Raw genomic sequence first — 27,179 nt, 5'->3', positions numbered from 1 at the left:
CAATAAAAAATTAAATATTACGTAAATAACACTCCTATAGATAAAAAAAAAAATGCTCAAATGATACATGCACCCATTTACATTGATGAGTGACAATAACACTTATTATCCTTAAGCACTAGACCTCCGAAAGGTTTTACCACCTTCATGACCAAGGCTTTTTTTGCTATTCAGCACTTTGCTACTTTAACTGGCAATTGCTGGAGCATGCAACACTGTACGGAAATTAAATTTATATCATTATTTTCACATAGGTAGAGATTTATTTTGGTGGTATTTAATCACCACTGGGTTTTTTATTTTTTGCTATATAAATGACAAATATCCTAAATTTTGAAAAAAACATGTTTTTCTTAGCTTTTGTAATTACATTTAGCAAATAATCTTTCTTCATAAATTTAGGCTAAAATGTACTTTGATACATTTCTTTGGTCAAAAATAACCAAGATCAGTGTATATTATTTAGTTTGTGTTAAAGTTATAGAGTCTACAAACTATGGTATAAATATATTTCAAAATATATTTCCCAGGACAGTACAAATATCCCCCAAATGACTCCTTTTTGGAAAGTAGAAAGTACAAGGTCTTTAGTAAGAGGTATGGCAAGTTTTTTTTTTTTTTAATTTCTTTATTTTTGAATATCATATAATACATTCCACATATAACACTTAACATAATCTTCACATCATCTCTTACATCTCCATTTATTCATATTATAACAACATAGTACATTTCTTTTTGAATGGAGCTCAATCTCATCTTCCCGGTAGACATATATAATTTTCCTTTTCTCTTATCCTAGCCCTAATACCAACCCCCACCCTCTAAGACCCAAAACGCATAAAATACAAACAAGAAAAAAAAAAAAAAAACAAGGAAAAAGGGGTGCCCCCTCCCCTTCCCGTTCGATCGCACATGATCTACCTCTCTTACTCTCTACTTCTATATGCCAAGTAGGGAGCCCATATCTTCCAGTATTTCTCGTCCTGTTCTTTCAGCATCAGAGTCAGATTCTCCATTTGTTGGATTTCTGTAATTCTAGCCCACCACTGTGTTCTGGTCAGAGGGACTGAACTTTTCCACAGGGCCGGTATACAGGCCCTCGCCGCTGTGAGAAGGTGTTTAAGCAGGGAGTTCTTATATTTTTCCACCGACATGGGGACATCATTTAGAAATGCAGCCGGGTTATCCCCAAGAGACATACCTGTAATATCCTTAACCGTTTCCTCAACCATTTTCCAAAATCCCTTAATCTTCTCACATTCCCAGAATATTATTATTATTATTATTATACAATATTTATATAGCGCCAACAGTTTACGTAGCGCTTTAATATGTGCAACATCGTGCCCTCTAACCTCATGCATCGCCAGCATACGCTTGAGGCCTGTGGGAATATTTTATGTAGAACAGATGGTGTTCTATACCACCTGGTGAGGATTTTATATCCTCCCTCTTGGTACCTGCTAGCAACCGATGTCTTATGGGTGGATTTTAAAATTTTGACCTTCTGTCTTTGGGAAAACGTTATCCCCATCTCTCTTTCCCAAGCTTGAATAAAATTAAGCTCTTGGGGAGCTTCCAGACTCATTAATACCTCGTAGAAATATGATAGGGAATGCCTCATGCTCTCTCCATCTAGACATCTCTGTTCGAAACAAGATAATTCCCGTATCACTGGGTAAGTTTTGATTTTCGAGCGATATATGCTCCTAACTGCATCGCCCTAAAATAGTCTAAGTCTGGTTCTACTTCTCCTTCTATCTCACCTCGTGTCATCAAGCGATTGCCCCTAGAAAAATGTATGAACCTGTTTCTCCCCCTTTGTTTTAGTACCTCAAACCCCCGGTCTGTTAGGCCAGGCTGAAAGTCTGGCGAGCCCAGCACCGGGGACATAGGACTCGGATGTAATGATAGGTTTGTCTTTTTGAAAATCGTATTAATAGTACGGATAGTTGCACCTATCAGTGGATGTTTTTTCACTATTATTGGTAGTTTCGATTCCGCTATCCATGCCAACCCCTCCAAGGGAATTTTAGCCATCGCTTGTTCTAATTGTACGTATGGTTTCCTCACAGAGGCGCACCATTCCACTACTCTGGCTAACTGTGAGGCCTCCTGATATCTCACTGGGTCTGGAAAGCCGATACCTCCTTTTTCTTTAGGGAGAACTAAAATAGTTCTCCTTACTCTTGCTGGCTTCCCAGCCCAGATAAACCTCAGAAACCTTGATCTGTGGTCTTTTAGGAAACTCGAGGGGATCTTTATTGGCAGGGTTTGTAGCAGGTAAAGAAGTCTAGGCATCAACGTCCTTCCAAACCAAGTAAAGATCTCCCTATCCCATCTCTTAAAGTCTAGTTTAATTTGTCTTAACATCGGGGCATAGTTTAGCTCAAACACTCTACAAAGCTTCTTCGGTATTTTGGTCCCCAAGTAGCTTATGTGGGATTCTGACCATCTAAAATTGAATTGCGTCTTTATCTGTTGCATTTCAGGTACCTTCATTTCCATCCCCATGGCCTCAGATTTAGTGTAATTCACCTTATAATTAGCAAACTCCCCATATTGAAGTATCTCCATTAAAAGGGATGGAAGGGATATAATTGGGGAGGTTATAAAAAAAATCAAATCGTCTGCGTAAGCTGCTAACTTATGCTCCTCACTTTCTGTCTTAATACCACTAATATTGGGATTGGCACGTAACTTCCTTAAGAAGGGCTCCAGTGTGAGAATGAAAGTAATAGGCGATAATGGGCATCCCTGGCGCGTTCCGTTTCGAATCCGGAAGGGGTCCGATAACCTGTCATTTACCTTAACCCTCGCACTCGGGATAGAGTATAGGTTTGAAAACCATCTCAACATCCCATCCCCCAATCCAATGTGCTGCAAAGTGGCCCCGAGAAAAATCCAATCAACTCTATCGAATGCTTTTTCTGCATCAGCTGAAAACAATATTAAAGGGGTTGTAAAGTTATTTTTTTTTTTTTTTTAAATAACAAACATGTTATACTTACCTTCACTGTGCAGCTCGTTCTGCACAGAGTGGCCCCGAACCTGGTCTTCTGGGGTCCCTCGGCGGCTGTTTCAGCTCCTCCCCGCAAGCATTTACCACCTTCATGCGAGCTCCCTCGCACGGTGGTGAGTGCTTGCGGGCGCGCTCCCGTGATACAGCCGGCGGCTATAGCCGCTCGCTGTATCACTCGGCCCCGCCCCCCGGCGCTCCGCGTCATCGGATGTGATTGACAGCAGCGCGAGCCAATGGCTGCGCTGCTTTCAATCCATCCACTGCAGCCAATCAGCGACCAGGCTGAGCTGCAATGAAGATGACGAGCACGAGCAGCGAAGATTCGAGGCGTCAGGTAAGTAAAACGGGGGGCCTGGGGGCGGCGGTACTGTCAAAAGTTTTTTCACCTTAATGCATAGAATGCATTAAGGTGAAAACATTTTTACCTTTACAACCCCTTTAATGGTTTCTGTTGGCTCTGTGCAATATAAATCGCATTAATTACTCTCTGCGTGTTTTCCCTCCCCTCCCTTCCAGCGGTGAATCCCACTTGATCTGGGTGTATCAATGCAGGAATGTGCTCGTCCAGTCTGATCGCTAGGATCTTAGAAAAGATTTTTAGATCCACATTTAACAGTACGATCGGCCGGTAGCTAGAACACTGAGATGGATCCTTTCCCTCCTGCGGGATTACTGCTATATGTGCCATTAATGTCTCAGTGGGTAACTTCTGTCCCTCCCGTAGTGAGTTGAAAGCCGCTATAAATCTTGGAGCCAATTTTTCAGCAAAAAATTTGTAGTACGCCAGGGTATATCCATCTGGACCCGGTGCTTTCCCCACTTTTAAAAGATTTAATGCTCTCTTAAATTCTTCTACTGTAATTGGTACGTCTAGATCTCATGCTGTCTCCTCTGTCAGCTTTGGCATTTCCGAGTTTCGTAAATACTCCCTTACCCTCTCCCATTTACTTTTACACCTCTCTGGGGATAGGTGACCTTCCAGTTGATAGAGACCCTCATAATACTCCTTGAAAATCTGTGCCATGTCCTGCGAGGAGCTGACCACCTCATCCCTCTGTGTCTTGATACCAGACAGGTGCTTCTGTGTTGTAGCATCCTTAAGGGCCTTTTCCAACATCCTACTCGGTTTATTCCCAAATTCATAAAGTGTCCGTCTTCCCCGTTTCAACTTAGCTTTAGCCTGTTCAATGAGTAGTGAGTTCAGATCCTCCCGGAGACCACTTAGTTTTTCCTCTAATTGCTGTGTCTGAGATTTTTTATGTTTTAGCTCTGCTTCCCGAATTTTTTTAAGTAGAGCGTTGGTCTGTTCGTTAAGCTTCTTTTTCCTATGCGCCCCTAAGGATATCAGGACCCCTCTCATCACACATTTATGTGTTTCCCAAATACATAATGGGGTGACTTCCTCCGTATCATTTGTCAGAAAAAAGGAATCCAATTCCTGACTTAATTTTTGTTCATACTCTTTATCCTTTAACAAAGTCTCATTAATCTTCCAATGCCACTCACGGCGATCTGTCTCACCTAAATCCAGTACACAATTTGTCGGAGCATGGTCCGACAAGGTAAATGAACCTATGTCAGCACTCACCATTGATGTTATTCCTGTCTGTGATATCAAGATATAATCGATACGGGTATACGATTTATGTTTTGCCGAAAAAAATGTGTAATCTCTGTCTTGTACATGAAGCGTCCTCCATGTATCTATCACCTGCAAGTCACTTAGTAATTTTTTAACTCTTCGTAATTTTGTGAATGAGAGGTGGGAAGCTCCCCTGGACGGGTCTATGAGAGGGTCCAGTGCCAAATTTAAATCTCCTCCTATCACCAAGATGCCCTCCTTATACTGATATATCATTTGAAGACAAGTCTCTAAACAGCCAACCTGGTCTTCATTCGGGAGGTACAGGTTCGCTAATGTAACTTTTTGCAATCCTATTAATCCCTTTACAATTAAGAGACGGCCCTCCTCATCTGTAATTACTTTCATCTCCTTCCATGGAGTCTGTTTCGAAACGATAATAGATACCCCATTTGATTTAGCGCTCAAGGATGCACTATGATACACCACAGGGAATTTGTGGGTTACGAGTCTTGGTATTCTGTCCCTTCTGAAGTGTGTCTCCTGCAGGAAAGCGATCTGCGTCTTTAACCTTCCCAATTCGGCAAGCAGCCTAATCCGTTTCTCCAGGATGTTCAGTTCCTTAACATTATATGAGGTGAATTTTATTCTAGTCATATCTTTACGATCGTCTGGGAGCTACGGGGAGGGGGGACCCCAAGAGAGAAAAAAAAAAGGAAAAAAAAAAAAGCCCCCAACCCCCGATTCCCTTATTCTACTAAAAGGGATAGTCCAACCGGCGCAAATCCTCGATGCCGTTGACTAAAAAAAAAAAAAAAAGGAGAGAAAAAAAAAAAAAAAAAGAAACGCCTCCGACTTTCCCTCCACCCGGAGGAGAGACGTTTATTGTAGGGGGATGTCCCCGAGCACAAGAAGTTCAAGTGCAAGCATGCCAGCAGCAGCGTGCCCAATAAAAATTAAATAAGGAGAGATATCACTATATTTTCAATTACAAATCAAAAGTATATCCTATAACCTTGAGCATCACCACATGTCTCTCCACGTTAAAAAAAAAACAGCCTTTTGCAATTGTATTTACATTTCCATACATATTTGGCAATTACAATCATATAACACGATTTACCCCTCCCCCCCAACCCCCCCAAAACCGTCCTCTATGCCTAATCCACCTCCTTTCTACCCTCTACTCTTAATAGAATACACCGTGCTTCACACTTTTATTTCTTATACCCCCCTACCCCCCCTCTCCTATGTGTACCCCATTTAGCTTGTCTTCCCAAGACACCTTATTAAGTAGAAAAAAAAAAAAAATCTATATTAATTTAGTATGGTGTCATCTCCCTTATTGGCCCCATTCCATAAACATCTCCAACACCCTTATCTCCCACACAAATATATATATAATTTTCACCGTGCCAAGCAACATTACTTTTGATACTTTTATACTCTTAATACCCTTAGTGTAAAAAAAAAAAAAAAAAAATTATTAAGTAGACAAAAAATCTATATTAATTTAGAATGGTGTCATACCCCTTATTAACCCTGTTCCATAAACATCTCCAAAACCCTTATCTCCTACACAAATATATATATAATTTTCACCGTGCAAAGCAACATTTCTTTTGATACTTTTACACTTTTAATACCCTTAGTGTGAGAAAAAAAAAAAAAAGGGTCAATATTAATTTAAAATAGTGTCATTCCCCTTATTGACCATGTTACATACACATCTCCAGAACCCTTATCTCCCGCACAAATGTATATATAGTTGTCACCGTGCCAAACAATAAACATATGTGATACGTTTGCTACATTTAGTACTTTTAATACCTTTAGTGTAATACAAAAAAAAAAATAAATTAACCCACACCTCCTCCTCCCCCACCCTCCCCCCTCCCCCCCCCCCCCCATCCTCAAATCACCTAACCCATCCCATTCCTCGTGTGTCGCCTATAATCATCATAGTACATACCCAAAACACAGCAAAAAGAAAAAAGGTACCATAGCTCACCTAGCAAACCAAGTTCAACCCCCCCCCCAAAAAAAACCCCACTTCCACCATCACAAAAAAAAATAAAAAGTGAACTACACAAAAATGAGAAAGAAAAAAAAAAAAAAAAAAAAGGAAACCCAAGAGCAGAGGGAACTCATAATAACAACGAGTCAAATACTATCATCCTTTATCAGGGATTTTCTCCAACCTTCACGAGGAACAAAATCTGGAAGAAAGCCCCGAAAAATAGATGGAGGGGGAGGTATGGGGGAAGGGAATATGATGAGAGAAAAAAAAAAAAAAAAGGAGAAACCGAATGACACAAAGTACAATCTGGGCAATGGGAAAAAAAAAAAAAAAAAGAAAACCACTGTAGAGCCTAGGGCCCAGTTATTCTGCCTCTTTCTCCCAGTTCCTTCTCCTCTGCCGTTTCTTCTGTTGGCTAAACCCCCCCATAGTCTCGATTGGGATATCAACCCAGTCAGGAACCTCAACTACTTCTGAGCCCAGAAACGTAAATACGTCTGGTAGTTGGTCTGGAACAGACAGGATGAAAGCACGTTCTTCCTTTTTTATAATTAGGGATAACGGGTACCCCCATCTATAGGTTGCTCCCTTTGCCCGTATTTGATCCAGTAGTGGCCTCAATAGCCGTCTCCTTGTCTTCGTCTGCCAGCAAAGGTCTGGAAACACCTGAAGCTCCTGACCTGCAAATTCCAATACTCCTTTCTGCCACACTGCTCTCATTATGTCCTCTTTTACTTTAAAAAAGTGCACTCGGCATAACACGTCCCTGGGGGCCCCCTGTTCTGGAATGAACCCTACCGGGCTCCTATGCACACGATCCAACTCAATATGGGTGTCAGAGGGGTTTTCCAAGTATTTATTAAAAATAGCAATTGCTGTCTTTCTTAAATCAGGTGTTTTTATGGCTTCTGAGATCCCTTTAATGCGCACATTGTTTCTTCTGCTTCTGTTCTCAGAATCTTCAGCCTGCAGCTGTAAAATTAACAGTTTTTGGTGTTGCGTTTTTAACTTTCTCTCCAACAAATCAATGCGAGCATCTGCCGTGGACTGCAATGACTCACAACTGAACAATCTCTTGTCCATTAATTCTACCTTGGCACATACTTCACTCATTTCCTCCCTCACAGCCGCTTTTAAATCGCTCATCAGGGCTTGTATGTCCTCTTTAGTCGGTAGCGCCTGTATGAGCTGCCTAATGTCCGGCTCACCACCACCATCCAGCACTGTTGTCTCCCCTATGCTTAATGAACATACCTGAACCTCTGTGTTAGCCCTGGTCCACGGTATAATTGGGGAGCTTACTTCAACGGATTCTGTCAGCTCGTTTCGGATGTTCCCCACAGATCTACTTGAGGTGGCTGTAGTGGCCGATTCCTCCAAGGCCGCTAGCTGTTTCTGAGCGGCCCGCACAGCTCGCTGAGAGGCAGCACCGGCCTCCGCTGACATGGCTGAATCTTTCTTCGCTGTGAGGTATCTAGTGGTAAGCGGGTATCTGGGTGCCTCCGTCACTCCTGTGCCTTTCTCTCGTCCTCGTCCCGGCATGAGCTCCCGGCGTCTCTCAATCTGCCCACTCCCGATCTCCTGTTCGGGCGCGCTACTGCAGTACACCGCCCCTCACTCTGTCATGCGCAAGCCACACCCCCCGACGTCAGCCGCCTGGCAAGTTTTTTTGAAGGTGTAGTTTTTTGTCACAATTTTTTGGAAAATTAAGAAATTAAACACATTTTTTAAAACATACTGTCACCAGTGCGCTTCAGCGTCATATGACTGGTGTGGTGATGATCAGGGATACTGACTGGTGACAGTATGTAAAAAAAAAAATGTGCTTAACCAATCCCATAGTGTCACTTCCAAATCTCTTGAGGGAATTTGAGAGATATGGCACTCTTTCAAATATAAAAATTAATTTTGATAAGTCTGAGGCCATGGGAATCAATATAACGCCAAATAGATTGTGATCTATAAAATCACAATTTAAGTTTAGATGGACAGATACATCCCTCAAATATTTGGGGACCCTGATTCCCAGTGATTTACGGGACACCTTTGACCTTAATTCCCCCCCCCTGTTGACTAAATCTAGAATACTTTTGGAAGAATGGAACAGTGGGCTACATTCCTGGTTTGGCAGGTGTAATCTGCTTAAAATGTCCATACTTCCAAAATTCTCATATTTACTTCAAACGTTGCCAATCAAAATCCCACCTCAATAGTTTAAGCAAATACACTCCATTTTCATCAAATTCATATGGGCAAAATCAAAACCTAGATTGCATAGAAACTCACATTCTAACAATCTAACATTACCCAAACATTATGGAGGACTGGCCCTCCCAGACCTAAAAAACTACTACAGGGCAGTACACCTAGGCAGAATAATAGACTAGAACCGGCATGGCAAAAACAAGCTATGGATACAACTAGAACAGGCACAGTCCGAGGCCTCGCTGAAGGGAGCGGTCTGGTGCTTTGATCGACTCCCCGTGACATTGAAATCACACCTTATAATTGGTACATCACTTCGGGTGGGAATTTCCACGATACTTGCAAACTCCTTATCCACTGGTAGCTCTCCTCTATACCCAATTTTGGGTAACCCAGCTTTCCCTCCGGGTCTGGAACGACTAGGATTTGAAACACTCAAATCGACGGGAAGGGATCGAGCTTCACATTTCTTGATAGACAATAAATGGCCATCCATGCAGTCCCTGACGCTAGATAGTGGCCAATTTCAACTCCCATTCTGGACAGCATTACATTTGCATCACTTTCTACTTACGATCCCCAACCCATCGCAGTTTAACCACGACCTGACGACCTTTGAAAGCTACTGTAATGACGAGGGAACCTTACCTCAAGTACTGTCCAAAACTTATGCCTTCGTTAACTCCCCTCCAGAACAACCTGATCTGACGTTCATACGTGCATGGGAAACTGACTTACAACGTACATTTACTAGTGCCCAAAAACAAACAATTATCCATTCTCCCTAAAAACATCTATCTGCACCAAAATACAGGAACTTAACTACAAGATTTTAACTAGGTGGTACTACACTCCTAATAGACCTCACGAATACTTCCCGGACACATCAGACAAATGTTGGAGATGTCAAACGAGTAAGGGGACTCTCCTCCACATCTTCTGGTCTTGCTCACTGCTGCAGCACTTTTGGACGACAGTCCGCAGGATTACGCAAAAATTTACGGATTACACAACAAGTGATAATCCAGCTCTCATCTTGCTACACGCAACTACAATCTTGACTGGAACCTATAAAAAATCGATAGTATGGCATTTACTGAACGCAGCTAAAGCGTGCATCCCACTCCTATGGAAGAAGACTCTTCCGCCGACTATAGAGATGTGGCTGCGCAGGGTGGAGGAGATCAGAAGATTGGAGGACCTGGTGCAAACAGCACAAAACAAACAAGATCAACATTCCCAGACATGGAGGCTGTGGAATATGTTCATACTCTCGGATGAAGGAATAGCCCTTCTGGCCACATAAAATAGAGTAACACAATAGAAGTCGATACACCTGGGCCTAACACCCCTATCCCTCCCCCTTCCCTCCTCCCACTCCCCCCCCCCAAAAAAAATCCACCTCCCTGTACTTCTTTTCTCCTTCCTTTCCTTACTCTCTTCTTTGTCTCTCTTTGGTTTCTCACTTCTTCGTCTACTTTCTTGGAACCTACTTGTTCCCACCCTTTTACTCCTGGTTTCTTATAGTTATGGTATTTCATACCGGAAGTTTCAAAACATTTCAGAAATGAAGCTTGTATTACATACAGATTGAGATGATTTGTATTACCTGCAAAAATTGATTTTGTTAGCTGGACGTCAACTCAAAATTCTGAACACTTAAACACAAATGCCATTGTTACTGTTATTATTAGGATATGTTTTTACTTATGTATATCAGATACCATGCTGGAAAATGTATCTCAATTCCATCTTTGTTCTTTTACTCTCTCTTTGAAATAAAATTTTATATTTGAAAAAAAAAAAATGTGTAAAAAAATCAAAGTAGTTCAGTGTCACCATAGAAAGCCATTCATGACAGTTTTGCTTACATGTAATTATCTGATCGCTATAATTAGTCATTGTGGTCACATGATACTCCAGCCACTCACAGCGGCCGGGTACCAAGCATCGTAATCCGCTGTGTCAGCTGGACACAGTGACCATGTGTGTGCACGCCAGTGTGCATGTGCTCAGCAACGTACCAGTATGTCTCTCGCCGCCTGCAAGCAGTAAATGTACTGTGGCAGCAAGTGGTTAAAGTGAAAAAAATAATACAAATCACATAAATATTTCCATCATATACGTCCCTTCAATTGTTCCATCATATACATCCCTTCAATTGTGCTTTCTCCAAAGTGATGAAAAATACTTCTTCTTTAATCTTTCACGCGCATCAACAGCACAAGTGAGTCCTACCATCATACATCATGTGATCTCACCTGAACTTGTGGACCTATTAGTGTAAGCAATATGTCAAATGCACCTTCCCCTTTAAGTGGTCTATTCCCTGGGCTTCACAACTGTCTCCCTTCTGGGGATCTTTCCATTGGCTCCTGTGTGAATCACCACCAATATGCAGTCTCCACTTGTTCTTCCACTCAAAAAATGAAGAAATAGCATAGTGCTTATAATGCAAAATCCCTTTATTAAACAAATTAAAATATACACATTTACAAAATAGGTGCCCTCAGACAGCAATGCACCACTTTAAACGCTTGCCACAAGTAAGTCTCATCACCTTTCAATATGTCCTCTCATCTAAACTTTTGGACCTATTAGTGTAAGCAATAGGTCAACTGCACCTTCCCCTTTTGGGGGTCTATCAACTATCAACCCATCTCCCCACGCCAAGGTCCTAGGTGTAATCCTGGACTCTGAACTAACCTTTCGACCCCACATTCTATCACTATCCAAAGCTTGCCGCCTCTGTCTTCGCAACATCTCCAAGATACGCCCCTTCCTAACCATCGACACCACAAAGCTTCTAATCCACTCCCTGGTCATCTCCCGCCTTGACTACTGCAACTCCCTCCTCATTGGTTTACCTCTAAATAGGCTATCCCCACTTCAGTCCATCATGAACGCTGCGGCCAGACTCATCCACCACACAAACCGCTCAGCGTCTGCTACACCCCTCTGCCAATCCCTCCATTGGCTGCCACTCAGTCACCGAATTAAATTCAAGATACTAACTATAACTTACAAAGCCATCCACAACTTGGCCCCTAGCTACATCTCTAACCTAGTCACAAAATACCAACCTAATTGTTCTCTTCGCTCCTCCCAAGACCTCCTGCTCTCGAACACCCTTGTCACCTCATCCCATGCTCGCCTTCAGGACTTCTCCAGAGCCTCCCCCATCCTCTGGAATGCTCTACCCCAATCCGTCCGTTTTTCTCCTACTTTATCCACTTTCAGACGATCCCTGAAAACTCATCTCTTCAAAGAAGCCTATCTGGCCCCCACCTAACAACTGTACATTTATCTTCTCAATCAGCACATCACCCACAGTTATTACCTCTTGTATCTCTTGACCTCCCCTCTTAGATTGTAAGCTCTAAGGAGCAGGGCCCTCTGATTCCTACTGTATCAAATTGTATTGCATTTGTACTGTCTACCCTCAAGTTGTAAAGTGCTACGTAAACTGTTGGCGCTATATAAATACTGTATAATAATAATAATAATAATCTATTTCAAGGGCTTCACCACACTCTCCCTCCTGGGGATCTCTCCACGGGCTCCTCTATGAATCACCGCCAATATGCAGCCTCTACTTGCTCCTCTGAAGATAGGTGCACTCAGACAGTAGTGCACCACTTTAAATGCTTGCTACAATATCTGGGTACATGGTCCCACTAAGACTAAACCTCAGCATCACCTATTTCCCACAATCCAGTGGCACTTCCAAGTAGATGCAATGGCATCATAAGCCCTGCCCTGACATGTTTTGTCACGCCCTCATGACTTTATTAAAGGGTTATTACAAAGCTCAGTGTCCCCGAGTCTATATATATCCAATATATAGTATATATATATATATATATATATATATATATATATATATATATATATACAGTATTTTTTTTTTGTTTTTTTTGTTTTTTTGTTTAGTTCCATATGGATGTGGGAACACATTATAGTGTGAGCATAACAACTTAACAGAGGACAAGTCTTTACTAGCAGGTGTACGCGGAGAATAATTCACCTTATTGTCTTCCAATGAGGCATTTTATGTGTTAGTCAATCATTTTTTTTTTACCTTTAATGCTAGCCATAGATTGATCGTTTGGCTAATCAAAAAAAAAAAAAAAAGTGAATAGACTCCCCCATCCACACAGCGGGGTGCGTGGGAAAATCTTCCCTGTTGTGCCTTTGTATTCTGACTCCTCCACTGTCATAATACACTGAATCAATGGGCTGCAGCTGGCTGATTGAGAAAAGTTTTCCAACACTCCTATTTGGCAGAAGTTGATAGATCTACTTCTGTTAAACATGAGCGAAATTTGATACATGGATTGAAATTTGGCCAGTCTCTTCTGAGTTACAGTATATTTTGTATTTAAGTCTCAGTATATTTTGTACTAGACATTTGAATTCATAATATATGTACCTGTTTTTGCCTGAATTGTGAAATGCATTCCTCTGTGTTTTACCATTAAATAGATAAATCAGTTCTTTACAAGTAAGAGCGTAAAGACAGGTTTTTGTCCTTTTACTTCTTACTGTTCTCCAATTTGCAATCATCAAGTCCCGTGCAAAATGTTCAGGGGAATTATGTTCACCTGAAAAAAACTAGATGTTTGATGACTTCTTTCAAAAATATTGCTTTGGCTAATGCTGATTTTCTATCAGTGGTGGTATCAGTGTGTGTGTATGTTAAATATTCATATGTTTGATTATGCCTACGGGTATATAAAGCCTAGAGATGGTTTGTAGAATTGCCAAATACATATAATCCTACTAGTTTCCACTTATATGCAGCATGAGTGTAATATTATACACAGTATTCAATAAACAATGACTAGAATAGATATTTTCTCATTTATTAGGCACAAATATATAGTAACAAATCGAATTATAACAATAATAGCATATAATAGCAATCATACCAATAATATCATATAGCTAAAGCACAGCTTTGTTTCTTATGAACATTTTTAGCTTGCTCCTCATTTTAAAAAAAGTGGAATTTTTTTTTTTTTTTTTTAAAGGAAGGTGAAGATTTTGCAGATATAATCTACTTGTGTGGCTTCTCTACCTTCACAAAGGCTTTAGCTTGAAAATGCTAATTTGCTGAGCATCATGAACAGCAAGCATTTACAAAGCTTCTACTAAGCTCTGAGCAGCTTTCATTAAGCTGCCCTGAAAGCATCTTTCTGTTCCAGGCTGGGTGCTATGAATACATACAGTATCTCACAAAAGTGAGTACACCCCTCGCATTTTTGTAAATATTTTATTATATCTTTTCATGTGACAACACTGAAGAAATGACACTTTGCTACAATGTAAAATAGTGAGTGCGCCCCCTTGGGGATCACTGAAGTTCTTGTTTTGGGTATCCTATTAATGATGGATTGACTTTACTGTGGGGTCGCAATATGGTTTACTTCTCCTCCGTTTGACTTTTAATACCTCACAGCCTGTTATAGTCTATTAGCGGAGTTCTCACATTTAAAGGGCTGCTTGAACTGCTGCTTACCCCCCCGTGTGCAGTCTCGGGGGGTTAGGCTCGCCTCTTCCACGGACCCCCTGTTGCAGCCGGCAAGCTGAATCGGTTTGGGATTGAAACCCGCCTCAGTTTAGGGGGGTCGGGTGGTGTGGGGGGTGGGGAAAGTTCCCCTAACGGGGCTAATTTAATTTACGTTAGATGTTGGGCTGTTTTCAGTTTGGTTTTGTTTTCATCTTATAAGTGTTTTAAAAAAATTGACTCATCAGCATTGCAATGTTTCCAGGTGTGTCCGTTATGGGTCCGGGGGTCCAATTGAGGAGCCGTGACTTACATTGATCCTAACATTATTATCATTCTGAGTAACCATGTCCTCCCTTAACATCATTTCCTGGAACACTAGGGGACTGAACTCCCTGGTTAAGCGTTCCCTGGTGTTCCAATTCATTAAAGCTTATAACCCACATATATGTGTGTTCCAGGAAACGCACTTAATAGGAAGTAGGGTTCTGGCCCTTAAAAAAAGTGGGTGGGCTACCACTACCACTCTACACACTCTAGTTTCTCCAGGGGTGTTACTATCCTGATACTGAAATCTCTTCCTTTCCGGCTCCTGGATTTGGCCCTGGACCCTGATGGTCGTTATGTTATCATTCATGCTAAAATACACTCTCTAACGTGGACCATTGTGGGTTTATATTTGCCTCCTCCGGCCTCATTACTGGTGCTCAACCAGATCACCAGCAAGATAGTCGACTTTGCATCAGATAACAATATCATATTGGATGATTTTAATCTGGTCCCTGACCTGGATCTGCGGGACGTCATTACTCTGGGTTGACTGAGTGGGCGGATACATATGGCCTGACTGATGTCTGGAGGTGGAGACACCCCCAGACCAGGGCATACACGTGCCACTCGGCCTCTAATAGGACGTTCTCCCTAATAGACTTAGTCTTTCGCAGGAAGTCCGGTCCTCCCTATGGTCACAGACATACAAATACCCCCTAGAGGAATCTCTGACCACGCGCCCCTGTTGTTGTCATTGGACCTTTCACTGGGTCCTGTAGACAAGATATGGAGGCTGAATGGAGAGTTATCAGATCTCATCACAGGATGGACTGTGGAGGTCTTATATGTAGAGCAGTGCCAACGTCCTATTTTACAAATCTTAGAAAAATGGGAGGGAGGGGGGTATAAAATACCCAGGAGAACAAAACAAATGGACTTTGTAGGCACCAATCATAAAAATCAATGTAAACTTTTATTTATACATAATTATTAAAAAGAATCACATAGACGTAAACATTTTTTTTTAAAAACGCAATACATTGCGGAAAGTGGTAGTGTGTATCACTACCTAAATGTATGAGAACGGATCAGGGGATAGCCCCTACAACAAGGGAAGGGATAAACCCTTTCCGTTCCCATTCAATAACCTCAAACTGATATAGCTCGGTAAGGCTCTACATGTTTCGCAAATTTTGATTGCTTCTTCAGGAGCTTGTTTGGGTTACCTGTAATGGGGAATAATGGAAAAAGACATACACCAAAAAACATTGAGTAATATATTAATATTATTTTTACATAAAGGCTTTACAATAATACGTCTCAATAATTGATGTTAAATGTGCTCCCTGTATTAAATGTTTCTTTGTAAAGAAAAATATATAACTAGTAAAAAATATATTAGTTTGTAAAGCAAGAAAAAAAAACAAAAAACCAATAGGTCTTGTACATATGGCATATAGCCCATTCAACCACCTTCCCACACTGCTAGAACCGATAAATAACTCTTGTGGCTCTCCAGTTCTGGGAGGGCATCTCTAGACACTTCGTAAGAATGCGTTTCCTGTGTCAATTGTCATTCAAAGTGTGACAGCGCTGAAAGCTAAAAATTGTCCTGGGCAGGAAGGGGGTGGATGTGCCTGGTATTGAGATGCTTAAAGCAGTATTAAACCCAAAAGCAAACATTTATTATATTGCAGCTTACTAATTCTTAGATGTGATGGCTGCATTTGTTTTTTTATTTTTTTAGACTCTTATTTTCACCTAGTGATTCACCAGCAAATCTGTTATTTTTCAACAGAATAAGCTGTCCTGCAGATGAAGCAGTTATGCCGCGTACACACGGTCGGACTTTTCGTCTACAAAAGTCCGACAGCCTGTCCGACAGACTTCCTGCGGACTTTCGGCGGACTTGCAGCAGACTTTCTAACGAACGGACTTGCCTACACACGACCACACAAAAGTCCGACGGATTCGTACGTGATGACGTACACCGGACTAAAATAAGGAAGTTCATAGCCAGTAGCCAATAGCTGCCCTAGCATGGGTTTTTGTCCGTCGGACTAGCACACAGACGAGCGGATTTCGGGGTCCGTCGTAGTTACGACGTAAAGATTTGAAGCATGTTTCAAATCTAAAGTCCGTCGGATTTGAGGCTGAAAAAGTCTGCTGAAAGTCCGGAGAAGCCCACACACGATCGGATTACCAGCCAGCTTTAGTCCGTCGGCGTCCGTTGGACTTTTGTAGACAAAAAGTCCGACCGTGTGTACGCGGCATCAGAGTGTCAACACAATTTAGCACTGATGGGGGTGCTTACAATTATTTAAAAGTTGTTAATTTGTATAAAACCTTTATCCCAAAAGGAAGAAAACTGTTGCTGTGACTGCTTATAAAGTGTTAACTGGAGTGTGGCTTCAATTTGTTAGTGTATCTAATTCTATTAGTGAAACTAACACCCCCTCCCCCAGATTAACAATGCTGCAGTCCAAAGGTGCCTCTGTTGCCCCTTCATCCACAGTGTAGGCACTCTAATATGGGAGGTGTGTTACTGGCCAAATCACCAGAACTTAAGGAAAATAAAACACATGTGGCCACCACATCTAATGATTGGTAAGCTGCAATATATTACATTTTTACTTTTGGGTGTTCAGCGAGCTTTTAGAAGTATTCAAGCAGCTTTGTGGGAAAAGTTCAAAGAAACCTTTATCTTTAGTTTGGGGATTTTAAGCACAGACAATGAAAACGCTAACTGTCACTTTATACATGCTGCTTGCAGGCTTCAGTAGACTTTTACCAAGTTTCAGATAGTGCTGAACATTACTGAAGTCTGCTAGCAGCTTGTTTAACCGCTTCAGCCCTGGAAGATTTTACCCCAGATTTGACCAGAGCACTTTTTGCGATTCGGCACTGCGTCGCTTTAACTGACAATTGCGCGGTCGTGCGATGTTGCACCCAAACAAAATTGACGTCCTTTTTTTCCCACAAATAGAGCTTTATTTTGGTTGATCACCTTTTATTTTTTGAGCTATAAACAAAAAAGCGTCTATTTTGCAAAAAAAAAACATTATTTTTTACTTTTTGCTATAATAATTATCCCCCAAAAATATATAAAAAAAACTATTTTTTTCCTCAGTTTAGGCCGATATGTATTCTTCTACATATTTTTGTTAAAAAAAATTTGCAATAAGCGTATATTGATTGTTTTGCGCAAAAGTTATAGCGTCTACAAAATAGGGGATAGTTTTATGGCATTTTTAGTCTTCATTTTTTTTATTAGTAATGGTGGCGATCTGCAATTTTTATCGGGACTGCGACATTATGTCGGACACTTTTCACACTATTTTGGGACCATTGTCATTTATACAGCGATCAGTGCTATAAAAATGCACTGATTACTGTGTAAATGACACTTGCAGTGAAGGGGTTAACCACTAGGGGGCGAAGAAAGGGTTAAGTGTGTCCTAGGGAGTGATTAAAACTGTGGGGAGGATGGGCTTCAAGTCACATGACAGCGATCACCGCTCCTGATGACAGGGAGCAGTGATCTCTGTCATGACACAAGGCAGAACGAGGAAATGCCTTGTTTACATACAGTAGGCACTTCCCCTTCCTGAGGCTCCGTGACACGATTGCCGGGAGGCCGGCAGACTTCGAGTCCACCGGTTCTGTGGGCACAGTCATGCTGTACGCCGCGCGTGCCTGCTATCCTCGGCTCTTAAAGGAGACGTACAGGTACGCCCATTTGCCCACCGCTGCCATTGTGCCGACGTATATCGGCACGCAGCGGATGGCAAGTGGTTAAAATGTCAGTAAATAAAGTTAGTTTAGCAAGTAAAGAAGTTACTTGAAGCTGGAAAAAAAGCTTTGCAAGTGTTTTGTAAAAGCTTGACAAACACTCTTCTTGTACAAGCTAAATTCCATATGTACTGTATATGCTCTCATCATTTCCCATAAGAGATACAACTAGCACTCCAAAAAATATCTGTATTTCACTGACCCAGACTTGAAGTGTAGGTGATTTAAAAGTGTAAAGAAAGCTGCTCAAAAATTGCTGTAAATTTTGTAAATTCTTGCTGAAACGAGTGTTCTTCAAAAAAGTGTTTGTAAGCTATCGCCTGTATAAACAAATTTGCACTGGAAATAAATCATCACTACAGTATCGTAGGATATTGCAGTAAATAAAGTAGAATTCTTTTAGTGACATCATGTGCCATGTTTTAAAATGTGTTTGTAATAAATGTGTTTTGCCTGCATGTGCTTATTTCAAATGGTAAAATAAACAGTTCAAAAACCTATGGGTAAATAGGTAAATAATTAACTTGAATAAACCGTTTTTTTCCTGCCTTGATATTATCTATACTTTCAAATGGCAAAACTATAGAATTATCTGCATAACATGATCGTATAGACTAGAGCAACATCGATAAATAAGTAGCATAATTTCCTATATAGAAAAATACTTATTATTTGCTAAAATGATCAGTGCCATGCAATTTAGCCTAATTTAGGTATTTGATATAATTTTCCACTGTATGGTCTCTTTTCAGCCATGTTGAGCAAGACTTTTATACAGTATGCAGCTAAGACTGCAGATTTGTCATTCTATGCTCTCTATCCACCCTGCATTCAGAAGATAACAACAGGGTCAGATAAAGGGTATAAATTATTTATTTCTAAAAGATTAGGGCATGTAGATTTAAAATACGGCAGTTCAGGTGCACACACAAAATGTTCGATGTTAATATGATTTAAAATGTGTGATGCTGGCAACTTTTGAATTTTTGGCAAGAATAGGGAGTTCCAGGACACCCAGTTATTTGTAGTCAGAGAAAAGAAGGAGGACTTAGTGAACAGACTCAGTGGTAGGATAAAATTATAGTCTCAGGGCAGATAGGCTTTGCCTCCTGTATCTCTTTGACAAATATTATACATGGCTTAAGTGTTCCTTCACCTTTATTTAAACATGATCCAATTCAACACCGTCTACCCTGTGGACATGTAAATACAGTATCTCACAAAAGTGAGTACATCCCTCACATTTTTGTAAATATTTTATTATATCTTTTCATGTAAAGTAGTGAGTGTACAGCTTGTATAACAGTGTAAATTTGCTGTCCCCTCAAAATAACTCAACACACAGCCATTAATGTCTAAACCTCTGGCAACAAAAGTGAGTACACCCCTAAGTGAAAATGTCCAAATTGGGCCCAATTAGCCATTTTCCCTTCCCGGTGTCATGTGACTTATTAGTGTTACAAGGTCTCAGGTGTGAATGGGGAGCAGGTGTGTTAAATTTGGTGTTATCGCTCTCACTCTCTCATACTGGTCACTGGAAGTTCAACATGGCACCTCAAGGCAAAGAACTCTCTGAGGATCTGAAAAAAAGTATTGTTGCTCTACATAAAGATGGCCTAGGCTATAAGAAGATTGCAAGACCCTGAAACTGAGCTGCAGCACAGTGGCCAAGACCATACAGCGGTTTAACAGGACAAGTTCCACTTATCCCAGGCCTCACCATGGTCGACCAAAGAAGTTGAGTGCACGTGCTCAGTGTCATATCCAGAATTTGTCTTTGGGAAATAGATGTATGAGTGCTGCCAGCATTGCTGCAGAGGTTAAAGGGGTGGGGGGTCAGCCTGTCAGTGCTCAGACCATATGCCGAACACTGCATCAAACTGGTCTGCATGACTGTATCCCAGAAGGAAGCCTCTTCTAAAGATTATGCACAAGAAACCCCGCAAACAGTTTGCTGAAGACAAGCAGACTAAGGGCATGGATTACTGAAACCATGTCCTGTTGTCTGATGAAACCAAGATAAACTTATTTGATTCAGATGGCGTCAAGCGTGTGTGGTGGCAACCAGGTGAGGATTACAAAGACAAGTGTGTCTTGCCTACTGTCAAGCATGGTGGTGGGAGTGTCATGGTCTGGGGCTGCATGAGTGCTGCCATTACTGGGAAGGTACAGTTTATTGAGGGAACCATGAATGCCAACTGTGACATACTGAAGCAGAGCATGATCCCCTCCCTTCTGAGACTGGGCCACAGGGCAGTATTCTAACATGATAACGACTTCAAACACACCTCCAAGACAATCACTGCCTTGTTTAAGAAGCTGAGGGTAAAGGTGATAGACTGGCCAAGCATGTCTCCAGACCTAAACCCTATTGAGCATCTGTGGGGCATCCTCAAACAGAAGGTGGAGCAGCACAAGATCTCTAACATCCACCAGCTCTGGGATGTCATCATGGAGGAGCGGAAGAGGAGTCCAGTGGTAACCGGTGAAGCTCTGGTGAACTCCATGCCCAAGGGGGTTAAGGCAGAGCTGGACAATAATGGTGGGCACACAAAATATTGACACTTTGGGCCCAATTTGGACATTTTCACTTAGGGGTGTACTCACTTTTGTTACCAGCGGTTTAGACATTAATGGCTGTCTGTTGAGTTATTTTGAGGGGACAGCAAATTTAAACTGTTATACAAGCTGTACACTCACTACTTTACATTGTAGCAAAGTGACATTTCTTCTGTGTTGTCACATGAAAAGATATAATAAAATATTTACATAAATGTGAGGAGTGTACTCACTTTTGTGAGTTACTGTAACGGATTGACTTAAAGAGATTGACTTAAAAGAGCTATTATTTAATGTTGTTACATGTGTAAAGCGCATATAGTGGTATGAGACTAAGCTGAAAAAACAGGGCAGATTGTAAGATTTAATTGGGTTATGCCGCTAAATCACTTTCTTTCAAAGATATATTTTTTTAAGCAAAGCCAATCATTAAAAACCCTCCAGTGTAACATTATTCTAACACCATTTCATGTAGTTTATCTAATAAGGGAAAATGAGACTAAACCAATAAATGTTATCTATAATAAGAGAATTAGTGAAATATCCAGACTGAACAAAAACTTGATTATTAAATGAACCATGGAAAAATAGTAATAGTAAAAGTAGGTTGAAATGTTTTTATTAAAATACGACTTTGCAAGTGTCTGTTCTGTTAGTAGGCATTGTTCCATTCATAATGGACATTGATTGCATTCCTTTAAAGGTTTATGTGTACCATACTTTGAACTGTCTTGTGGTAGAGAAATAAGAAAAGGCATAGGTGATATTACTGCTGAGATGTCACTTAGTCCTAATTAGGGGCAAGGTTTGTATTTGCCAATGAATCCTGTGAAAATGGCGAGATTGGCAGGCACATTTTTTACACCATAATGCAATGCATGGCTTTTGAATCTTGGCCAATGGGCTTAGACTAGCCAATAAGTGGGCTTTTGGATAAGATAGTTCCTCACTCTAAAAGGAAAGGTGAACACAGATCAGCCCTAGTGTCAGTGTATTGAAGCTGTAGGAAAAAGGGAGTAAAATTGAGTAGGCTAACACTCTGCCTATTGAGAGGTTAGGTATTAGGAAACTGAAATTTAATTTGCATCCTGGTTGGGATCCTTAATGGGAAACAAAGACTCCCCCTTCCACGTGTTGTTCAGTGAAAGGGTCCTGTCCAAATAACAGTTTGCAGGAAACTCTGGGGAAGAGTGTCACTGAAGTTTTCTGGGGCATAACTATCACCCTTCTACACTTCTTTGGTGAATGGATTCCTGTCTGTGGAATATTTTGCTGTGTTAAGAAACTCAGAGGAGGTGTTGCACTGAAATTCTCTGTGACCTCACTATATCTGGTATACACTGACACCTATTTGGTCTTCACTAGCACAAACCCTATGTTTGGAATCCTGCCAAGTATGACAAATGATATTGCATAGGTTTAAAAGTACAGACCTTTATTGCTTACTAAGAGAAAACATTTTATATAAGATTTTGAAGAACTGTGGCTCCTTTCTCAAGCATGCCAATGAATGAAATGGCTTTAAACATCAAACATTTTATAGCAAAATCAGAATGTATAGTAGCATAATTGTGTTCCATCCAAATATTCAAATATTTATAGAAACTGAATGTGAAATAACTTGTAAGTCTGGAAAGGCCACAAAATGTGATTTGCTGCCTTTGTTTCTAAATGGTGTTATATTTCAGACCAGAAATCTTATAGAACTGAGGAATCAGGAAGCAAATAAAACAATGTTTTAATATAATTCAAGGTAGAGAAGATTATTGAAGAAAATAATTTTATTGAAAATAAAAACTGCACAGTTAGTGTGGAGAAATATTTTTTATTCCAAACTGGGTAAATCGACAGGATTTATATTTAAAGTATTATATGCTGAATAAATATAAATGTATATATATATATCTTTAAAAAGATGTTAAAATAAGAACATTTCAAAGTTTTAATGCATTATTTTTATTTACAGGGCTCACATGAAGAGCATAACAAAACTGGGTCTACATTTGCAACACAACATCACCACCTGCTACATTGTTTGGAGAAGACCACGGTAGGGAACTTGAAACATTTTTTTACTGTGCAAAGTGAGAATACAATAATTTGCGTTGCTTCACTGCAGAAGGAAAACTGTGGAAATGCTTCTTAGTTACTTAATGTGATTCTCCGTTTGCATAGGATCATTGGCCTTTTTTATTAGCTGGCCTGTATCACATGCTTTTTCCCACCTTGACTTGGTTGATGACAACCAAAATAATCTGATAACTGATAGTCGGTAGTCACCATCCAACACGTGCAACAGGAAATGAGAATAAGGGACAGAGTCACAAATTTGAGATTTCAATGAACTGCAAACTTTAAAAAGAATTTTATAAAGCCCAGGTGACCACCACCTGAAAATAAATTTGTTTGTATTTGGGCTATAAAGTCAATAAGACCATCTTTCATAGCCCTCCAAAATCCTAACCCATGATTGTAGGCACATATATTATAGGAATCAAGCAATACATCCACGGTATTGAAAAGTCCAATTTATGTGCTTTGAAATATACCTAATATCGTAATACGCATACTTACTGAAAATCTTTGATTCCCTGAAAAGTATTCCAAATGAATTCACCCTTACGTTCTAGACAGTTCAAATCTAAGTCATTCTTAGATACTACTGATGCATGAAGGCTGCCATGAAATATGCACTAATGGTAAAACCTAGTAATCCCTTTCTTATTCAGAAATGAAAATTCATTCATATATTCAGTCTAGCCTATGAAAAAAATTATATTATTTCAAAATTGACAATGATGTCTCAAAATAGAATTGAAAAAGTTTACAGGTTACCTATTGTTGTGGACGGGCCTTTCTTGGAAACTAGCACAAAGTTCTTATTAGAATCTTTACCCATTGAATGCATAGTATAGGTCTGCTTTCATCAGTTAGGACCCCTGTGGGATTCTACTGCTCTTTAGGGCTCTTTAGTGTTAATGAGGTTTCCACCTTAGTTATTGTCCTTCAGCAACTTTTTCAACAGACAGGAAATGAGGGAAAGTCTGCAAGAGGGACACAATAAACAGCTAACAGGTGTTCTAGCCTCCCATTACCCTACACAGAAATAATCTGTGTCTGTGTTACTGCACTTCCTATCTGATGAAACCATTATCTTTGGAGCAATAAGTGAAAATCTCTGTAACGGGGCACCAGATAGCAGAAAAAAAGCTTCATCTTTCCCCATTCTATTGAAAACAAAATAAAAAGGGCTGGACATACATTTTAATTGTCCAGAACCTGTCAAAGTAGTTCACACAACATACATGGGTTATGTAAGGCAGACCTCCCCAGTTTATAACAGTCGCAGTGGTTGCTAACTGTAAACACTTAACAAAGATACATCCACAGAGCAGTTGCCTAAATAGATTCAGTCCTGTATAGGTGAAGCAAATGAAGCTGATGCCCTGCTTTGCTGATCATATCAGGATTTATGAGTTCTACATCTCTGTAATGTATAGTCTGCCCTTTTCATATGAGAAACTATATTATTGGGGCTTTCCTCTCACCGAACCAACTCATTTGCTATGGTTAGTCACCGGCCTGTTTTGGTGGAACAATGGACTTTGCTCTAAGTGAACAATACAAAAACAATAATTCCATCTTCACTGCATTGAAAAGGTAAGATTACTTAAATCAATAAAACATGTGTAAACATGAATTACTTTACAGCCTGGTTGAACATCCATTACCAAGCAGGCTGTTATGAAAATCTTTCAGTATAATTGGGATATGCAGGTAATCAGTAAATTGATTTTCTGGATAAGATATGGTGTCTCCAGGGACAAGTGGCTTTCATTACTTCCTTCTCAATGTTATTGCTTCTAGGAAATATTATATTGGAAAATATGCCTTCTCTCTGTTTTAAATCTGTCTCTGTCATCTGAATAATCTCAATTTCCTTTATTTTCTGTTATCACATTATATGTAGGGGTTATCTCATGTTGTGGATGAGCCCATCTTACCACTAAGTCCTTCACCCAACATTCAGGTACCATTTCAATGTTTCTTAAGATTGTGGAAGATTGAGGTGCACTTTATGTAATGGGTAAGTTAATCCAGAAGGATTTTCAGTTTTTGGTGGTCGTCTACAGGGTGAATTACCCACTTACTCCTTGCATTCCTTGCCTAGGGATTAAAGCACCTCACCAAACATCTGCCTCTACCCCTACACTGTGGGCAATATTTAGCCATGTAAAGATGCTTCACTCCTTTGGCTGCATTCCCTTATAATGTTAAATATAATAATAATAAACTAATAATGAACAGTGAGACTGCAGACCTTCCAGATGGCAGGTTGGTGTTGGAGACCCCTTGAGTAATAATAGAATAGTGGGTGATACAGCCCTCTTGCATCTGCCTAAAGCTGAAATATCATTTTAATTCACTTGCAGATACTATTGGATCAGTGGTTGGAGCAACATATAATGGAAGCATTAAAAAAGTGCCCTCTATCTGAAACAATCAGCCATTTTGTTTTTATGTTTGAATGTGGTCACACTGTGTGAGAAAATTAAGTCTGTTTTAAACATACCAAATCGATCCCCATTACATCATATTTTCCAGTTACACTTTCATACCACCAATAAAAGAGATCATTTGACATACTGTGCTCCACACTATGTTTTTGATGTTGTAAACCATATAGTGATTGTCTCTGTATTACATTTTGACAAGAGTCTTTTATTTGTTTTTTTTGTTAACAGTTAAACCAAGAGTCTTTTTAATAGTTAAAATATTACTTCCAGCAGCATTTGGTTAAAAGTTAATTTTTACCTAAACTGAACATGTATGAAATATTAAAAATCCAGATTCATATGTTTCATGTCAGCATTGAATATATTTGCAGTGACACATTGCTCAACTGAATGATTGGTTTTGGTGGGTAGAGTTCTAAACCACTTTGTGAATTGGCCATTAGAATAAAAGTCATTACAAACATCTTAGTCAGCTGTGCCAAAAATTAAAAATATGACCATATGTAAATATTATCTTAACTCTTTCAGTATATATTAAACCTACTGATTGTATTGACCAAGCTAGGGAAGGGGGCTGGGGTGATTTTTTTTTTTTAGTAAACATGTACTTGCACTTTACAGCAGAAGATCTTGGTGCAAATGAGGAATCATTTTTTTTTTTTAGTTAGCACCTACAACCTTATTCTCAAGAAAAGCGTTTTTATTTTTTCCATCGTAAACTGTAAGAAGTGTGAAAAAATGGGAGAAAGGGGGTGCTTTAGTGAAGAGTACTGTGGGTGACAATAGCAAAAAACAGAAACATTTGCATATGACTAAAGTCTGAATCAAACATAAATCCACTGCACATCGATTCATTTCGTTTTATAGAATCACCCCAAAATCAAGATAGAAAGATAGAAAGTGTAGAGAGTTAGGAATGAGGAAGTTGACTACTTGCTGACCGCGCACTGTGGCTTAACTGCTACAGCGCAGGCCGGCTGCACAGAATCACGTATATATACGTAATTCTACTTTTCAAGGTAGGGGGCGGGTGCACGCACATCTGCCCACCTGACTACGATGTTATTGGCTACTTTACATGCTGATCACCGAGTACCGGCCAATGATTCCTGTCCGAAATCCGCTAATCGGCGGAGCAGAAGCCAGGAGAGAGATCTATGTATGTAAGCGACACAGATCTCTCTCCTGATAGCAGGGATGTGGCAGTTATAGTCTCCCTGCAAAGCAGAGGGTCAAAACCATCATATCTTTGAGTAAACGCACCACACAGTAAACGCATAAACACTTGCTAGGCACACAGTTAACCCTTTGTAGAGAACAAAATATTCTTATGTAAGAATGTAGGTCTAATTTAAAAGAAGAGTGGCCCTGCTAAATTCCAGTGTCCTAATTTATCTTAAACAAAGTGCTGACTAGCAATGTCCCAAACCTTCGTTGGTGAGAGAAAAGCTTACCATGCACGTTCCTTTCTATGGCGCGGCAGGAATAATCTATAGTGTTTGGTATTTTTACAGCACTGGGTTGAGTATATGGACTGCCCATGGCTAGTGCAATTTGGACAGACTGTTTATCCATTTATACTCTTATATATTTTCATTTTGGATCTATCATGAACATGTAAAGGATCTGCAGGAGATATCTCAATGTTAGCTCAAAGGTGTAAAGAAATAAGTACAATAAACATAATTATTTTATTATTT

The 27,179-nt window shown here is 40.2% G+C and overlaps 1 protein-coding gene across 1 annotated transcript in view; it reads left to right on the top strand.

The window, feature by feature from the left end:
* The window catches only part of KCND2 (potassium voltage-gated channel subfamily D member 2), a 600,910-nt gene that overhangs the window by 517,667 nt on the left and 56,064 nt on the right, over positions 1 to 27,179 (top strand). The window contains exon 4 of the mRNA XM_073619816.1: positions 22,929 to 23,012. Coding sequence (XP_073475917.1) covers positions 22,929 to 23,012 — 84 coding nt within the window. The remainder of the gene's footprint in view (positions 1 to 22,928; positions 23,013 to 27,179) is intronic.

This window comes from Aquarana catesbeiana, linkage group LG03, assembly GCF_042186555.1.
Source record: "Aquarana catesbeiana isolate 2022-GZ linkage group LG03, ASM4218655v1, whole genome shotgun sequence".
NCBI lineage: Eukaryota > Metazoa > Chordata > Amphibia > Anura > Ranidae > Aquarana > Aquarana catesbeiana.
This window is presented reverse-complemented; position numbering and strand designations above follow the sequence as displayed.